The sequence below is a fragment of the Bombyx mandarina genome, chromosome 25 (genome assembly GCF_030267445.1).
Source record: "Bombyx mandarina strain Sakado chromosome 25, ASM3026744v2".
Lineage (NCBI taxonomy): Eukaryota > Metazoa > Arthropoda > Insecta > Lepidoptera > Bombycidae > Bombyx > Bombyx mandarina.
In genome coordinates this window covers 5,706,149-5,722,382 of record NC_143231.1, presented here as the reverse complement: position 1 = coordinate 5,722,382, position 16,234 = coordinate 5,706,149, and the positions used below count along the sequence as shown (strand labels likewise).

General features: G+C 39.6%; 1 protein-coding gene across 1 annotated transcript; it reads right to left on the bottom strand.

The window, feature by feature from the left end:
- Nucleotides 1–3,599: 3,599 nt before the first annotated feature.
- On the bottom strand, nucleotides 3,600–16,009 carry LOC114248010 (luciferin 4-monooxygenase-like). The gene is made up of 6 exons (XM_089738616.1): nucleotides 15,833–16,009; nucleotides 14,199–14,344; nucleotides 12,855–12,993; nucleotides 11,759–11,986; nucleotides 6,332–6,502; nucleotides 3,600–3,990 (listed from the first exon to the last, which is right to left on the bottom strand). The coding sequence occupies exons 1-6, from the start codon at nucleotides 15,926–15,928 to the stop codon at nucleotides 3,862–3,864; spliced, it is 909 nt and encodes a 302-aa protein (XP_089594742.1). The 5' UTR covers nucleotides 15,929–16,009; the 3' UTR covers nucleotides 3,600–3,861.
- Nucleotides 16,010–16,234: the final 225 nt, after the last annotated feature.

The following is a 16,234-nucleotide window of genomic DNA, read 5'->3' as shown; positions in this document are numbered from 1 at the left end:
GTGTTAAATAAAGACTTAGGGCTTCGGGAATATCGAAGAAAAACAGGAAATCGTTTGAATGCTCGTCTAATAGAGCTGAGACTGAAGAGATGCCGCGCTTTGTTGAAGCGGTACGCGGGAAAAAAATATCGGGAAATTCTTTTTTCGGATGAAAAAATTTTTACCGTAGAAGAGAGCTACAACAAACAAAATGATAAGGTGCACGCACACAGTAGTGAAGAAGCGAGCAACCGTATTCCGCGTGTCCAACGAGGTCATTTTCCATCCTCGCTCATGGTATGGTTGGGAGTTTCTTATTGGGGCTTAACAGAGGTACATTTTTGTGAGAACGAATGCAGTTGTGTATCAAAATACAGTCCTGACGAACCTTGTGGAACCTGTTTCTCATACCATGTTCAATAACAGGCACTGGGTATTCCAACAAGATTCGGCGCCAGCTCATAGAACGAAGAGCACACAAGACTGGCTGGCGGCACGTGAAATCGACTTCATCCGGCACGAAGACTGGCTCTCCTCCAGTCCAGATTTGAATCCGTTAGATTACAAGATATGGCAACACTTGGAGGAAAAGGCGTGCTCAAAGCCTCATCCCAATTTGGAGTCACTCAAGACATCCTTGATTAAGGCAGCCGCCGATATTGACATGGACCTCGTTCGTGCTGCGATAGACGACTGGCCGCGCAGATTGAAGGCCTGTATTCAAAATCACGGAGGTCATTTTGAATAAACTTTAGTGTCATAAGAATCTATGTTTTGTTAAGTTCATTTTGGTATATGAATGGTTACATAATGAATAAACTTGTTTCAATTATTTTACATTAAACATGTGACAGAATTTATGACCTGACTTGGTATAGACATATGTTGTCGCGGACCTTTTTTAGATCTTTTAAAGGGTAACAATTCTCTCATACATTACTTTAGCGAAACTTTAACCGTTTCCGCAGAGCACGCAGTCGGAAGCTTTTAAAAGGGTAAAAACCCCGATTTTGAAACATTATTTATTGGTGCTCCGCCTGCATTGGTCTTAGCGTGATGTTATATAACCTATATATAGCCTTCCTCAATAAATGGGCTATCTAATACTGAAAGAATCGGGAAATCGGACCAGTAGTTCCTCAGATTAGCGCGTTCAAACAAACAAACTCTTCAGCTTTATAATATTATAAGTATAGATAAAGAAAATAAGTAGCTATATAGAACCAACTAACAGGAGTCTAATAAATGGATACTTGGAAACGTGGTGCTTGTCATCTTGGTCACTGGGAGTCATTGCATGAATCTAATAAGTATGCGATAATTATAATAAACTTTGGCACAGTATATATAGTACATTATAGTGCAATACTACAAAGTCATTCGAGCTGAGTCAAGCACCAGTCGCGTAAGGAAGTGTTCATCGACCGTTTGATCGCTTCATGGCAGATCTACCTCCCAAGTGTTTCTTGAGAATTTCTACCTGCGCCTATATGTAATGCATTGTCTGCCGCCCGGGTACAATAGAATTTGGCCCTTAAATATAAATTTTATCAGTGCTCGTAATCTCGGGAACGAGATTCAGATTAAAGTAACTACACCCGACGACCCTAGGGGCTCTCTCAAGCTACCTCCGAAAGGAGCGTAAATGTTTTCACCCTTATACGCTTCAGGAGGAGCGTGAACTCCGCGCGGTCATACGCGGCGTACCGAAGGAATTAGATGCCGGGCTCGTCAAGGCCGACCTTCTCGAACAAGGCCTACGGTGCATCGCATGCACACAGGACTCACCCTTCGACCGCGTCTGACAATCTCGCTCTAGCGATCGACTTTTTTCAGTCGATCAACTTTGAGCGCGTAAACGCTTTGGGCGACACCATCCGCGCCGCCTCCACTGCACAGCACTTCATCGCCGTTGTGCAGGAATACGCCGACGTACAGGCGTTGTTAAATACGAACATCCTCCCCTCACTCCGCCGGTAATCAATGGCGTACAAATAGTAGGTTGAAAGCCCTATCAGTAACGATAGGATCTTTTAACGCGTACGGTCTCGCAAATCAACGTGATTATGTTAGTGATTTTTTTGCGTGACCATCAAATTGACATCTTTTTTAATGCAGGAGACCCCTACATAATCCGCACGACAGCCGCCGCAACCGCTGCGACCCTAAAATCGTGAACTATAACATGGTTCTGAACGACAGGCTCCCTGCTCCTGGTGGTGGTACCGTCATAGAAGAAGCCCTGCATTGCGCATACCACAACCCCCAACGGCAGACGCCTCGACGCCCTAGTCGATGATCTCGCTTTCAATCTCGTCTCTCCGCTACCCGCTATATATCGTACATCGCCCAGATATACTCGATATAGCATTACTAAAAAACGTAACTCTGCGTATGCACGTTGACCCCCGTCCCGTCGTTATGAAGTTCGGTCGCGCTCCCAATTCCGTTCCCGTCACGAGGACTGTGGTGGATTGGTATACGCTGGGCATGAGCCTGGATAAATCTGATCCACCATCGCTCCCATTCAGTCCGGACTCCACCCCGTCCCCTCAAGATACTGCTGAAGCCATAGACATCGTAACGTCACACATCACCTCGACATTAGATAGGTCATCGAAGCAAGTTGTAGCGGAGGACTTCCTTCACCGCTTTAAATTTGCCGACGATGTTAGAGAACTCCTTAGAGCCAAAAACGCCTCGATCCGCGCGTACGATAGGTATCCTAACGAGGAAAATCGAATTCGAATGTGTGGCCTACAACGCGACGTAAAATCTCGCATCGCCGAAGTCGGAGATGCCAGATGGTCTGATTTCTTAGAAGGACTCGCACCCTCCCAACGGTCTTAGTACCGCTTAGCTCGAACTCTCAAATCGCATACGACAGTAACTATGCCTCCGCTCGTAGGCCGAGGCTCGTAGTCGTCAGGCCGACTCGCGACGTTCGATGACGACGAAAAAGCAGAGCTACTGGCCGATACAGTGCTTACTCCATGCACGCCCAACACTCAATCCGCGGACCCTGTTCATGTAGAAATAGTAGACAGTGAGATCGAACGTAGAGCCACCTGGCCACCCTCGAACGCGCTACCACCCGTTACCCCGACGGACCTAATCAAAGACCTACGTCCTCACAAGGCTCCCGGTTCAGACGGTATATCTAACGCATTGCAAGCATCGCAAGCATCTCGGGCAAAACATACTTTGTGAGTGCAACTTTTACATTAATGATTTAGACTTTAAGGCAGATTCAATTATTGTATTACTAATACGGACAAACATTGCTGAAATCAATTTGGTGTGTTCGTTTTTGCAATGAGTGAGCCCAGCGGCGAAAGAGGTGACGTCAGCCCCACTAACGTCACGGTTTCTAAAAATTCTAAATATTCCCGGCCCGCCGTTAGGTATATATATAATATATAATTATTATATTAGTAATACAATAATTAAATCAGCCTCAAAGTCTAATTCATTAATGTAAAAGTTGCACTCACAAAGTATGTTTTGCCCGAGAGGCTTGCGGTGCTTGCAATGCGTTACAGGAAAAGTGTTAGTAGATTTAACTACAGCAAGTTTAATCTCTTCGGGGACGAATTTTTGTAAAATAAAATAATAATGAGTTTAATTTATTCTTTATGGAGATTTTTCACTTTATAGGTAAACAATTCAATAAGTAGAAAAAAAATAGAAATAGTGAATATTGATTAGAAAAATTATGTCCACATAATAATATGTGGCCATTTAGCGTAGAGATAAAAATATAAATAATTTGGGCCAATTTCACTGAAGAGATTAATAATAGTTTTTATATCCTTTTGATCAGAGAGAAGATAGTCCACAAATTATATTACAGAATAACATTGACCACTGAAGTGACTTCAATTATAATTTGCTTTTCTTCATTTCTGCAATTCTTTGTTTGAGTACACGCCGCAGTATTTTTCCAGACGCGTTTTTTGGTATTTCTTTGACGAATATAATACCACCGTGGAGTCTTGATGTAGATGACAACTAAAACAGATAAGAAATCTATTTTTGTAGCTTATTTGTACAGCTATTTGCATATAAACATGAAATAATTGCAAAATAAAAAATAGATGTTATTCGTATGCAAATTAGTGAGCATTTGGTAACTGAGGGATTTTTTAGCCATCGAGAAAACCATCCTCAATATACCAGATAAACTTAAAGAGTGACGTAGCTATGTCAAAGCAAAGCTTACAGTCGAAAGGGACCGTGTATTTGGGCAACCGCCTTACGCCTGTCGCTTATGATTGTAGCCCAATCATTCGCTAAACAGTTTACCGTGCTGTGCGCTATTTTTCACTTACCTTTATATTGAGTTATTTAAGTTAGATTACTTAGTTAATTTACTTAGAACTCATATCTCAAGGTGGGTGGCGCATTTACGTTGTAGATGTCTATATAGCTCCAGTAACCACTTAACATCAGGTAGGCTGTGAGCTTGTCCACCCACCTAAGCAATAAATAAAAAAATCTACCTATATTGTACCCCATCCTATATACCAGGGGAGGCCAACCGGTAGATCGCGATCGACCGGTCGATCGTGGCTATTAGTTCAGTCGATCGTGGCAAGATAAAAATATAAATACATAGAACAGACTGCGCAACGTAATCACCAATTGCTGCACGCATCATCTTCATCTTGTATCATTTGTCAACGACCATTACGTCACATTATTTATCCTATCTTGTACACAATAGTTCTCTTTTATTATATAATTTCAGGTTTATTTTAATATTTTTAATAAAAGAAAACATGCTACTTATTTGTTTCATTATCAAGAAAGGTCATTGGCAGATCGCAGTGTTTTGTCAGTAGATCTTGGTTCTAATTAAGTTGGCCACCCCTGCTATATACATTAAACGTTACATAAACGACATAACAAATATTTATTCTCTCTATGCTACTTATCCTTCATGCCAGCGCCTAAAAAATCTAGCTAGTTGAAGCAGCTTAACTACGGCTGCTTCTACAAGCACATATTCCATAAAAACCCCATAATGATATTGAACAAAAATTGCACTTTCTATTTTAATGGCCTTATAATAAAACCTAAATTTCAGTGTGCTTAGTGCGAGTTTTTTAAATGTCTAGCCCAACGCTCGAAAGTTCACCTTCTCATTAACAATAAGCAAAAGCGGGTACTTTTAATTTTTTGTTTTAGAACCAAAAAAATCCTGTTTATAGATCGGTCCATTTGAACTATCGGACTTATCCATGGTCAGATGACCTAAATGCAAATAATATGTCCGGCTTACAATTAGGAAATACAGGTACATTGTTCTGCTGGCTTATTACTTTCCTGCCCGTAGTAGCGGTAGCATTATCAATTATTTTTCTCACAAATTGCTTAATCCCAAATATCTATATTTAGCATCGGTAGTATGGAGGGTTGCGAGCCCGTACAAGAGGCTAGCACTATTCAACCTATTTCTTGTACGCAATCGTGCCTTCCAATCCAAAGGTTTGACAATCGTTGCAAGCTGCAACTGCATGCAAGCTGGGGTATTAACCTTATTTCAAGGTGGGCAATAAGCATTCATATTGTGACGTTCTCAGGCTGCCAACTTTCATAATCACACAACATGAGTGAGCAGGGAGCACGCTTACTTAGCTAAATTAATATCTATAAACTAATTAAAAATAGTCTGTCTTCTGTTGCCACTCCAAGACTGTTTCATTTTCACTATCAAGAGTGAAAATAATTTGCTTTTAGGTACTGAGGTTCAAGATTATCGTTATCATTATACATATATTATACCCTTCAACGCCTTACAATCTCATGTTACCATAATACTTTTTTCTCCTACCTACGCCGAAAGTTCGGTTTTCGTCCCGCTGTACAGGGAAGAAAGTGTAACTTTTTCTCCCTGGGTACAAGTGCGCATGCGCGTTAGTGTCTCCCTCTGCTCTCACGCACTCTAAGATTCTCCGCCATTGTTGTGCTCGGGTAATTTGCAATATTGTGTTTAGTGTAAAAGTGAAATAAACAAAAGGCAATGAAATTTAATATTGAAGTATTAAACAAATATGAGTTCATCAGACAGTTCTTATTCAACTAGTAGTAGTTTATTTAAAAATTAAAAAACCGTTAAATTGTTTTTTTTTATGAGTATGGGGGGCTCCGGCCCCACTACCCCCGCCCCCGGACCCCGACTCGCTACTCCACGAGCTTTCGGCCTGGTAGGAGAAAAAATAGTATGTGCACCGCGGGACAAAAGTTGGACATTTCCTCCCTTGGTGCACAATGTACTATAAAATATCCATAATATTCCACCACAGCAGCTGTAGTAAGCTGCAATGCTAAGTCAAATTATGTTACTGACCCGTTCATTAGTAAAGTCTAGCAGTTCTCTTTCTGTAAGCGTGACGTCAGGCTTGGGCACTACGAAGGCGGTGGGCAGCTCGCCAGCCAACTCGTCGGGCGCTCCCACCACTCCACACTCCAACACGTCGCTGTGCTGCAGCAGTACGCGCTCTATCATTGCCGGGGCTACCTAACATATTAAATTAAATCAGATTAACACAATTTTACTTTACCATGTAATTTTGGTAAAAATGTTGAGCTGTAATTGTGTGTGTTCATTGTAGTTTTACAAAAAAAATATTTAGCATTAAGGTTTTAAGTAACACAAAAGAGAAAATGTGATACAACAACGGTCACGTACGAATTTCTATGATTGGACGGACACTGGTTACATTGATATGTTTATATAAAATATGTAAATACAGTAATCCCCTCTATAACGCCGTATTCTTAAAATGCACTTTAATATTACGCGATTTCATAACCTTCATTTACGACTCATTTAACGCAGGGATTTCCCGCATATTTGTTCTAAGCCAAGGGAAGATATTTTTATGATAAATATAAAATGTATTTTCCAGGGTTATGGATGTATATTATATATATGTAAGTGTGTAATAAAAATCATACATTTATTTCCGTTATCTGGTACCTGTGACACAAGCTCTTTACGAACTTAGCACGGGACCAGTTAACGTGGCGTGATCGTTGGTAAATATATATTTATTTATAGTACACGATATTGTTTTCCTTAACATTCGATTTAAACCCATTTTAACGAAAAAAGTTCAATGTGAATCAATTGCATATAACCGGTTACATGGGGCTAAACGGGTGCGTTAAACGAGATTACTCCTACAACGCTGCCTTTACTTACGCTTTAATGAGCTCACGAGCTCAACCTGGGGGAATTTAGCAAAACACAAGCCCTAGCAAGAACAGTGCTTCGCAGAATCTAACACTGGTTCGGTATTACGACTCACTAAGAAGATCCGACGAAAAACTCAACGGGTTGTGTGTAGGTTGCATGTCGAACTCTTTTCTCACGAGAGCGGTGACTAGTGCTTAGTGAGCCTAAAATCACTGAGAGCGCATCCGAAAAGACATGTTTTCCGATAAAAGTTTCGAAGGTTAACTTAAAGCATTAGTGATAATGAGCTCCTTAATTATAAATAAAGGAAAGTTGAGGCCCACTTATCATTATCCAAGGCCAGGCGACTGCTCAACAATTATTATTTGGGTGCAAAGAGGTTAATGATCTAACAAAGAGATATCAAAGATTAACTTAAAAAAATGGAGCCAGTAATTGTTAACCATTTATGATCTTAATATAAAAATATTGAGATAGATGGATGGACGAGCTCACAGCCCACCTGGTGTTAAGTGGTTACCGGAGCCCATAGACATCCAACGTAAATGCGCCACCCACCTTGAGATATAAGTTCTAAGGTCTCAAGTATAGTTACACGTATATCACGTATAGTGTAGATAAAAGATAAATTATTCTAACTTTTACGTTTTAAGAAATTCTGTGATAGATTTACGTACAGGCTTAGGTTTTAATGTATCACTAGCGGCCCGCCCCGGCTTCGCTTGGGAAGTAGCGTACGCGATGTAAAGAATTTTAGGTAATTTTTTTACACATTGAATTACATTATTGGAGTTTCAGTAGGGATCCCTAATTTTTTGAAAATATATTATAATAAATATAGCCTATGTCACCCGGGGATAGCGTAGCTTTCCAACAGTGAAAGAATTTTTTAAATCGGTTCAGTAGTTTCGGAGCCTATTCAATACAAACAAACAAACAAATCTTTCCTCTTTATGATATTAGTATAGATTACTAGTGTTCGCCAGATTTTTCGATAATCATCACTGCGTTAGGCTTACTAGATTCCTAGAGACAATTATATTCGTTTCGTGTATCGAATTTTCTCTTTTGGTGATTCTCTAGTCTTGTTTATCAGTCTAATGATCATGATCACCTCCGTGTAAAAGTTCCGTCCTCACGATGTTGTTCCATCTCATCCTGTCTTCGGCTAACATTACGGAAACATTTCATATACTATATAAAAAAAGTTGACTCTAAAAAAGGCAATAACGACCAAGTTCCAAAATAAGTAAATCAGTCGGCAGGTGAAAATTATAGGCATTGTTTTAACTGAGCCTATAACGTATTTTCCAAACAATGAGATAATTATTTACCTGCTCGATAACATTGCTTTGTAAATTATTTGTTGATATCTAATGATAATGGACTTTAGATAAAGTATTATATAAATAGTATAACTAGTCAGGTCATAAGTATTGTCACACAGTAAAAACTTTTCTTTTAGAATGCTGGCCACAAAAAAGTTTATTGAATTCGAATTTCGAATTGTTCATGAAAATAAAAATGTATACTTTTAGAATTTTACTCATTTTTAAATATGGAGTGGACGCTTAAAGAAGACCGTGTTGCAGTTATTGCGTTGCATCGTTGCGGTTACGCGCCAATTCAAATTTTTAACATAATGAAAAATTTGAATATATTCCAAAAGATTCGTTTATCGTACCATCAAACGATACAATGAAGACTCTAGTATAGATGACAGGTCAAGAAGTGGTCGCCCTCGGTCTGTTAGGACTCCAGCAGTGATAAAAGCTGTGAAGGCGCGAATTCAAAGAAATCCCAAACGTAAGCAGAAACTGTTAGCCCTGCAGATGGGGTTAAGCAGAACCACGGTGAAAAGGGTGTTAAATGAAGACTTAGGGCTTCGGGCATATCGAAGAAAAACAGGACATCGTTTGAATGTTCGTCTAATGGACCTGAGACTGAAGAGATGCCGCGCTTTGTTGAAGCGGTACGCGGGAAAAAAATATCGGGAAATTCTTTTTTCGGATGAAAAAATTTTTACCGTAGAAGAGAGCTACAGCAAACAAAATGATAAGGTGTACGCACACAGTAGTGAAGAAGCGAGCAACCGTATTCCGCGTGTCCAACGAGGTCATTTTCCATCCTCGCTCATGGTATGGTTGGGAGTTTCTTATTAGGGCTTAACAGAGGTACATTTTTGTGAGAAAGGTGTAAAAACGAATGCAGTTGTGTATCAAAATACAGTCCTGACGAACCTTGTGGAACTTGTTTCTCATACCATGTTCAATAACAGGCACTGGGTATTCCAACAAGATTCGGCGCCAGCTCATAGAGCGAAGAGCACACAAGACTGGCTGGCGGCGCGTGAAATCGACTTCATCCGGCACGAAGACTGGCCCTCCTCCAGTTTTGAATCCGTTAGATTACAAGATATGGCAACACTTGGAGGAAAAGGCGTGCTCAAAGCCTCATCCCAATTTGGAGTCACTCAAGATATCCTTGATTAAGGCAGCCGCCGATATTGACATGGACCTCGTTCGTGCTGCGATAGACGACTGGCCGCGCAGATTGAAGGCCTGTATTCAAAATCACGGAGGTCATTTTGAATAAACTTTAGTGTCATAAGAATCTATGTTTTGTTAAGTTCATTTTGGTATATGAATGGTTACATAATGAATAAACTTGTTTCAATTATTTTACATTAAACATGTGACAGAATTTATGACCTGACTAGGTATAATATGCTCACATTTTACGTGATAGAATGAATTTACGTGATAGAATGAATTACCGCATTAGTTTTAAGTTAAAAAAAAGATGATACCTACATTTTTATTGACATAAGTGCCGTATACTGTGAAACGAAAAGGTACATGATGTCGAAGTCTCAATAATACTGTTGTATAACGACCGTCCCACCTTGCAAATCGAAAAGTGGGCCACTTCTCAGCAGCAGCAAACAGTAGTAACAACCGTGAACAACTTTTTACTGGTGGTAGGACCTCTTGTGAGTCCGCGCGGGTAGGTACCACCACCCCGCCTATTTCCGCCCTGAAGCAGTAATGCGTTTCGGTTTGAAGGGTGGGGCAGCCGTTGTGACTATATTGAGATCTTAGAACTTATATCTCCAGGTGTGTGGCGCATTTACGTTGTAGATGTCTATGGGCTCCAGTAACCACTTAACACCAGGTGGGCTGTGAGCTCGTCTACACCACTAAGCAAGAAATAAATAAATAAACAAACAGACCGTGCAAGCTCGTATAATAATGTCATATGAACTACGGACTCATCCGTATCGGAGTCGAAAGGTACATTATGAGCGACTTCGTTTAGTTTGTGAGAGAGGATATGATTATATCATATCTATATATATAAAAATGAATTTCTGTTCGTTAGTCTCGCTAAAACTCGAGAACGGCTGAACCAATTTGGATAATTTAGGTCTTGAATTATTCGTGGAAGTCCAGGGAAGGTTTTAAAAGGTGAGAAAATATAAAAAAGCTCGGAATTATATAAAAACAAACAATTTTGTTTTTCCTTTGATGTGTCCCCTTGATGTGTCTTTCATTAATCGATTGAGGCACTACGAAGTCTGCCGGGTCAGCTAGTCATCTATATAATACTAGCTGCGACCGTAGTTTTGCTCCCAACAAAATGCAATTTTATATTATTATTTTTTTATTTTTTTTTATTGCTTAGATGGGTGGACGAGCTCACAGCCCACCTGATGTTAAGTGGTTACTGGAGCCCATAGACATCTACAACGTAGACGCGCCACCCACCTTGAGATACAAGTTCTAAAATCTCAGTATAGTTACAACGGCTACCCCACCCTTCAAACCGAAACGCATTACTGCTTCACGGCAGAAATAAGCAGGGCGGTGGTACCTATCCGCGCGGACTTACAAGAGGTCCTACCACCAGTAATTACGCAAATTATAATTTTGCGGGTTTGATTTTTATTACACGATGTTAATTCCTTCACCGTGGAAGTCAATCGTGAACATTTGTTGAGTACATATTTCATTAGAAAAATTGGTACCCGCCTGCGGGATTCGAACACCGGTGCATCGCTTCAACACGAATGCACCGGACGTCTTATCCTTTAGGCCACGACGACTATTAAAACACAAAAGCCATAATACGATTCAGAAAGCTAAATACGTGAGGTAATTTTAAGTGAACATACAGACACACATATATCTCGCATATCATATTCAATTGCATATCAATTACGACTATTCTGCGGACGTCTTAAACATGTTTTTCCATCATAAAATAATAGCTCTATTTTTACGCTATATTTTTGAACCTCAATCAACTACAAATCTTCAATTTTTTTTGTTTATTGCTTAGATGGGTGGACGAGCTCACAGCCCACCTGGTGTTAAGTGGTTACTACAGCCCATCCATATGGACATCTACAACGTAAATGCGCCACCCACCTTGAGATATAAGTTCTAAGATCTCAGTATAGTTACAAGCATAATGCGTTTTCATAAGTATAATGCGATAAATAAACTCTTATGGCCACTTCTTGTCGGGCGGGCCTTGTCTAGCTGTGTACGCAAATAGATAACAGTTACCTACCTGGTGTCCTTTGTATTTGATGAGTTCTTTCAGTCGATCCACAACGAAGAAGCAGCCGTCATCATCGTAGTATCCGATGTCTCCAGTATTTAGATACCCTTCATCGTCAGTTATTTCAGCAGTTGCTTTTTCATTATTTGCATAGCCTTTCATTATAACCGGTCCTTTGAAGCAAATTTCACCTTCGCAATACGGTCCCAATCTTTCACGGGTTTCTATATTTACCACCTTGAATTTTTACAAAAGCTTTTATCACTGAAAACTCTGTGTACAATAATATTTAAATAGCGTTAAGTTACTAAATATTTGACTTGTTCTATTATCTTACAATATCAATAACATGTCTACCTTTTTTTTGTTAGATGTTGTATTAAACTAGCCCACTGCTCGCCTGGTATTAACTGGTAGCCGGAGCTTTTTTTAATTTTCTTTTATTGCTTATATGGGTGGACGAGCTCACGGCCCACCTGGTGTTAAGTGGTTACGGGAGCCCATAGACATCTACAGCGTAAATGCCGCCACACACCTTGAGACATAGTACAACAGCTGCCCCGCCTTTCAAACCGAAACGCATTACTGCTTCACGGCAGAAATAGGCAGGGTGGTGGTACCTACCCGTGCGGACTCACAATATGTCCTAACACCAGTAAAAAATATCCATGTCCATAGACATCAACAACATGAACGCTGCCACCATCTAGAGACTTGAGGTTTAAGCTTCGATTGTATAGTAAATAAGTAAGTTTTATTTTGCGGGTTTCATTTATATATTACACAATGTTATTTAATCATCATCATTCATCGTAAAGTTAAGTCAGTAAGTAAGTAAGTAAACGATGTCGCAGTAAACGGTTTTGACGTACGTTAACATCCAAATATTTTTTTCGTATTTTTCATGTTTTGCACTACCGATGTTGCCGTCGAGTATTTCTAGATTTTAGTAATTCCTGGGTCATCATACATTTCAGATCTCTTTGTTGTCAGCCTTGTTTATGGCCTTTAAGGATTTTAGTAGGACTGTGCAACGCGCGAGTGTGCATCGAGATTTCGTATCAGCAAAGTAATACGCGAAAGATCATAAAAGCGCAGTAGGTACCTTGGCACGAAGGCCCGGCAGAACATAACCTCCACTGCCAGGCTTGCGCACAACACCATCTTTGTTTATATCTTTTGTCGCCGCGACAGAAGTCTCCGTCATACCGTATCCTTGGAAAATTCCTTCACAGTTTGGCAATCTGTAAATTATAAATTTAAAATGACCATTGGTTACTATACTTTGAGTTGACTGTTAATAATATTAAAAATAGATATAACTGAATCCAACCGGGTAGCTACCATCGTCGTCCTTGAAAAAGACATACTCTACTTTTCGAAGATTCAAAATGACATCTCTTCATGTTAATATTAAATGTATATATTAAACCGAGAACAAGAAAGTTTTTTTTTTTTATGATTGAAAGATTACTGGTGTCCCGAAGGCCTTTCCAGTTTCACCAGGATAGGTGGGCGAGCAAAGGCTCAGCCAGGAGGGGTGGGATTTGCTAACAACTGCCCGAGCGCCTCTGAAGGAGACCTAACAACTCAAGAGCAATTGCTTCGCGAATGAATCTACTACCGGATCGGAATCGCAACCCGCTGAGAAGATCCGGCGAGAAACTCAGCGGGCTGATACATGGGTTAGGTTAGGTTAGGTTAGACCTCTTTGTCGAGTTCGACGAGTACGGTTACTGGGGTCCCTAAGCCTGCTCCTAGGATTAGAGCTGAAGGCGTCTAATGCAAAGGTTATTGGATCTGATGGATCCGTAAGGACGTGTCTAGGGCTTCGACGGTGACTGGCTCCTGCATGATCAGGATTCGGGGAGTAGTCAGCGGCAGCAACGATAAGGCGACTATCATGACGCAAAGTCTTATCGAAGTACCGTTCCGACGCTGACTTCATGTATTTCCGGATTGATTCGAGGCCCAGGTCGTCGTGTAGGTCAACGTTCCTCACGAACCACGGAGCCCCGACGGCTAACCTGCAAAAGCGGGATTGTAGGGATTGGAGGATGTCTATGTGTGTGCGGGCCGCGTGAGCGAACACCACACTTGCGTAAGTCATGACGGGCCTTATGCAAGTTTTGTAAAGTGTCACCTTGTTCCGAACATTTTACTCCGCTTACAGATCATGGGATAGAGTCTGCCGAGAATAAATGCGGCACGGTCGCGGACTGTTTTTATATGCGGGCGGAATGTCATAGATGCATCCAGGGTGACTCCCAGGTACTTGACCTTCCTGGCCCAGGGTATAGGTTGGCCGAAGAGGGTGATCGGTGATAATATATCTCCTCCTAATGCGTGACAAGAAAGTCTTCATTGTCTTACACTCATTTAATACTGCATTATTTTGGAATGAAATGGAGTGCAATATATAATACTATTTAGCATTTATTATTCGTACCTTTTCAGAGTTTCATTAATAGTTTCCGAATTAAGAGGAGCGGCACCACACCATATTTGGTTAACTGAAGATAAATCAAATTTTCCTACAATTGGAGCCTTCGCTAAAAACACGACTATAGGCGGAACAACTAATAAAACATTGACCTACAAGAAAAGATAATTTTTAACATTAATTTAAATTAAATATTAAATACTCTCACTAAGTATTTGCCTCTTCATAGCTGGTTTTTTACCAATATAAATTGGACAGCTTTGAAAAAGAAAATTTAAATAAGACATCAGATTGAAAACTTATAGTCTATAAGGTACGCACGGGTAAGTACTACATTTTTGCCTATTTGTGTCACGAAACAGCATGCATTTCGGGTTCACAAGAGTTAAACAATGCAATCAAAACTGCGATCTGCCATTCATCCATGTGATACTATCCCGTTAATTTTCGCCTTAAAGATAATAAATTTAATAATCGAATTGGTGATAAGACGCTCTGCACATAGAGGGCGACAAAACAATTCATTTCAACTCTCTTGTACCCCCTTTGAGAAACTCATTTCATTTACTCTCCATTCGATATTTCACACAATACTTAATTTTAACCAGCACCATGTTTGAGCTATCGCATCGATTTAAAGTTTAAATGCAACCATCGCTTAGATTATTACCAATGAAAAGGTATCGTCATAGTTTAACTTTGGAAATAAAATCACACACAATGCTAGTCCAATTAAATTCCTATAGTTTCACGGACGTAATTGTATGAAATACATACTAGAAACTTATCGTCGATCTTGCAATAGCATTACGTATTAAAGGAAATTAATTTTCTTTAATATATATAATATAATATAAAGGCCAAAAAAATCGGTTATCTGTAAAGTCTGTTTACTGACGATAGTTGAACGTGACAACGTCATAAGAAAATACTGATGGAATGGTTTCATTTTTCAAAAGAAAATTTTAATTTTATTTGTTTGTTAGATATTTTGTATGGACAATTGACACCACATTCACTTTTCACTGAACTTCATACTTGACGAAAACATGTAAATGTATTATTGTATAGCAGCTGTCCACGCGGATGCATCACTCACTCAAGTAGGAGAGAAACAGTTGTCGAGCGCTGCCGAACGCGGAGGTCGATTGTGCCTCTTTGTCGCTCGTTGCGCGCTCTCGCTTGCACTTCAAGCCTTAAATGGAACGCCTCAGAGCGAGGTAACGCCGCATGAGTCATGTTTTTTCGTGCGTGAAGCCGGCTCCATCGAATTATAAGACGTTGTCACGTCAAAAATATTAAGTCATAGCTTCCAATGATAATTTCAAAGATGCAATCGAAAAAAGATAAATTTTAGACGTGTTTTGTAATAAAAATTGGAGCACAATCTGGGGCTATTATAGAAGTTCGTAGACCACTCTTCACGAAACTATTTACTCTGCATAGCTCATATTTCTCTTCATAATATTAAAATTATGAAATACCTTTAAGTTCAATCGACTGGACCGTCATTATATTCATATAAAAGTGGGCAGAATTGATAGAAATTAGCAGCAAATACCCAACGTGAGTGTCATGACACCTTTCTGTTTCAAGGAAAGAACAAAATCATAGTTGTCAAAATAAGATTTGTAATTTACCTTATAATCTTGAATACACTTCAAGTACTGCAAAGGATTAAAACCAGACAAATAAACCGAAGTATTCTTTAAAAGTACATTATTTATAGTTGACATCAATCCATACGCATGATACCATGGCACGATGGTAAGCAAAGTGTAACAACGTTTATCAACAGCATTCAATTCACCGTGCCTGAAATAAGAGATTGAAATGAAAAATATTTTAACATTTATATTAAATATTCATAACTTCCGAAATTGTAATTAATATACATTATATAATAAATAATAATAAATATATATAATAAATAATAAAACTAACAAAATACGCTTTTATAGAACTAAGAAATAGAAAACGAATTTTAGTAAATTTAAAATAGTGTAAGAAAAAATATCCCCACGCTGTTTTACAATATATAC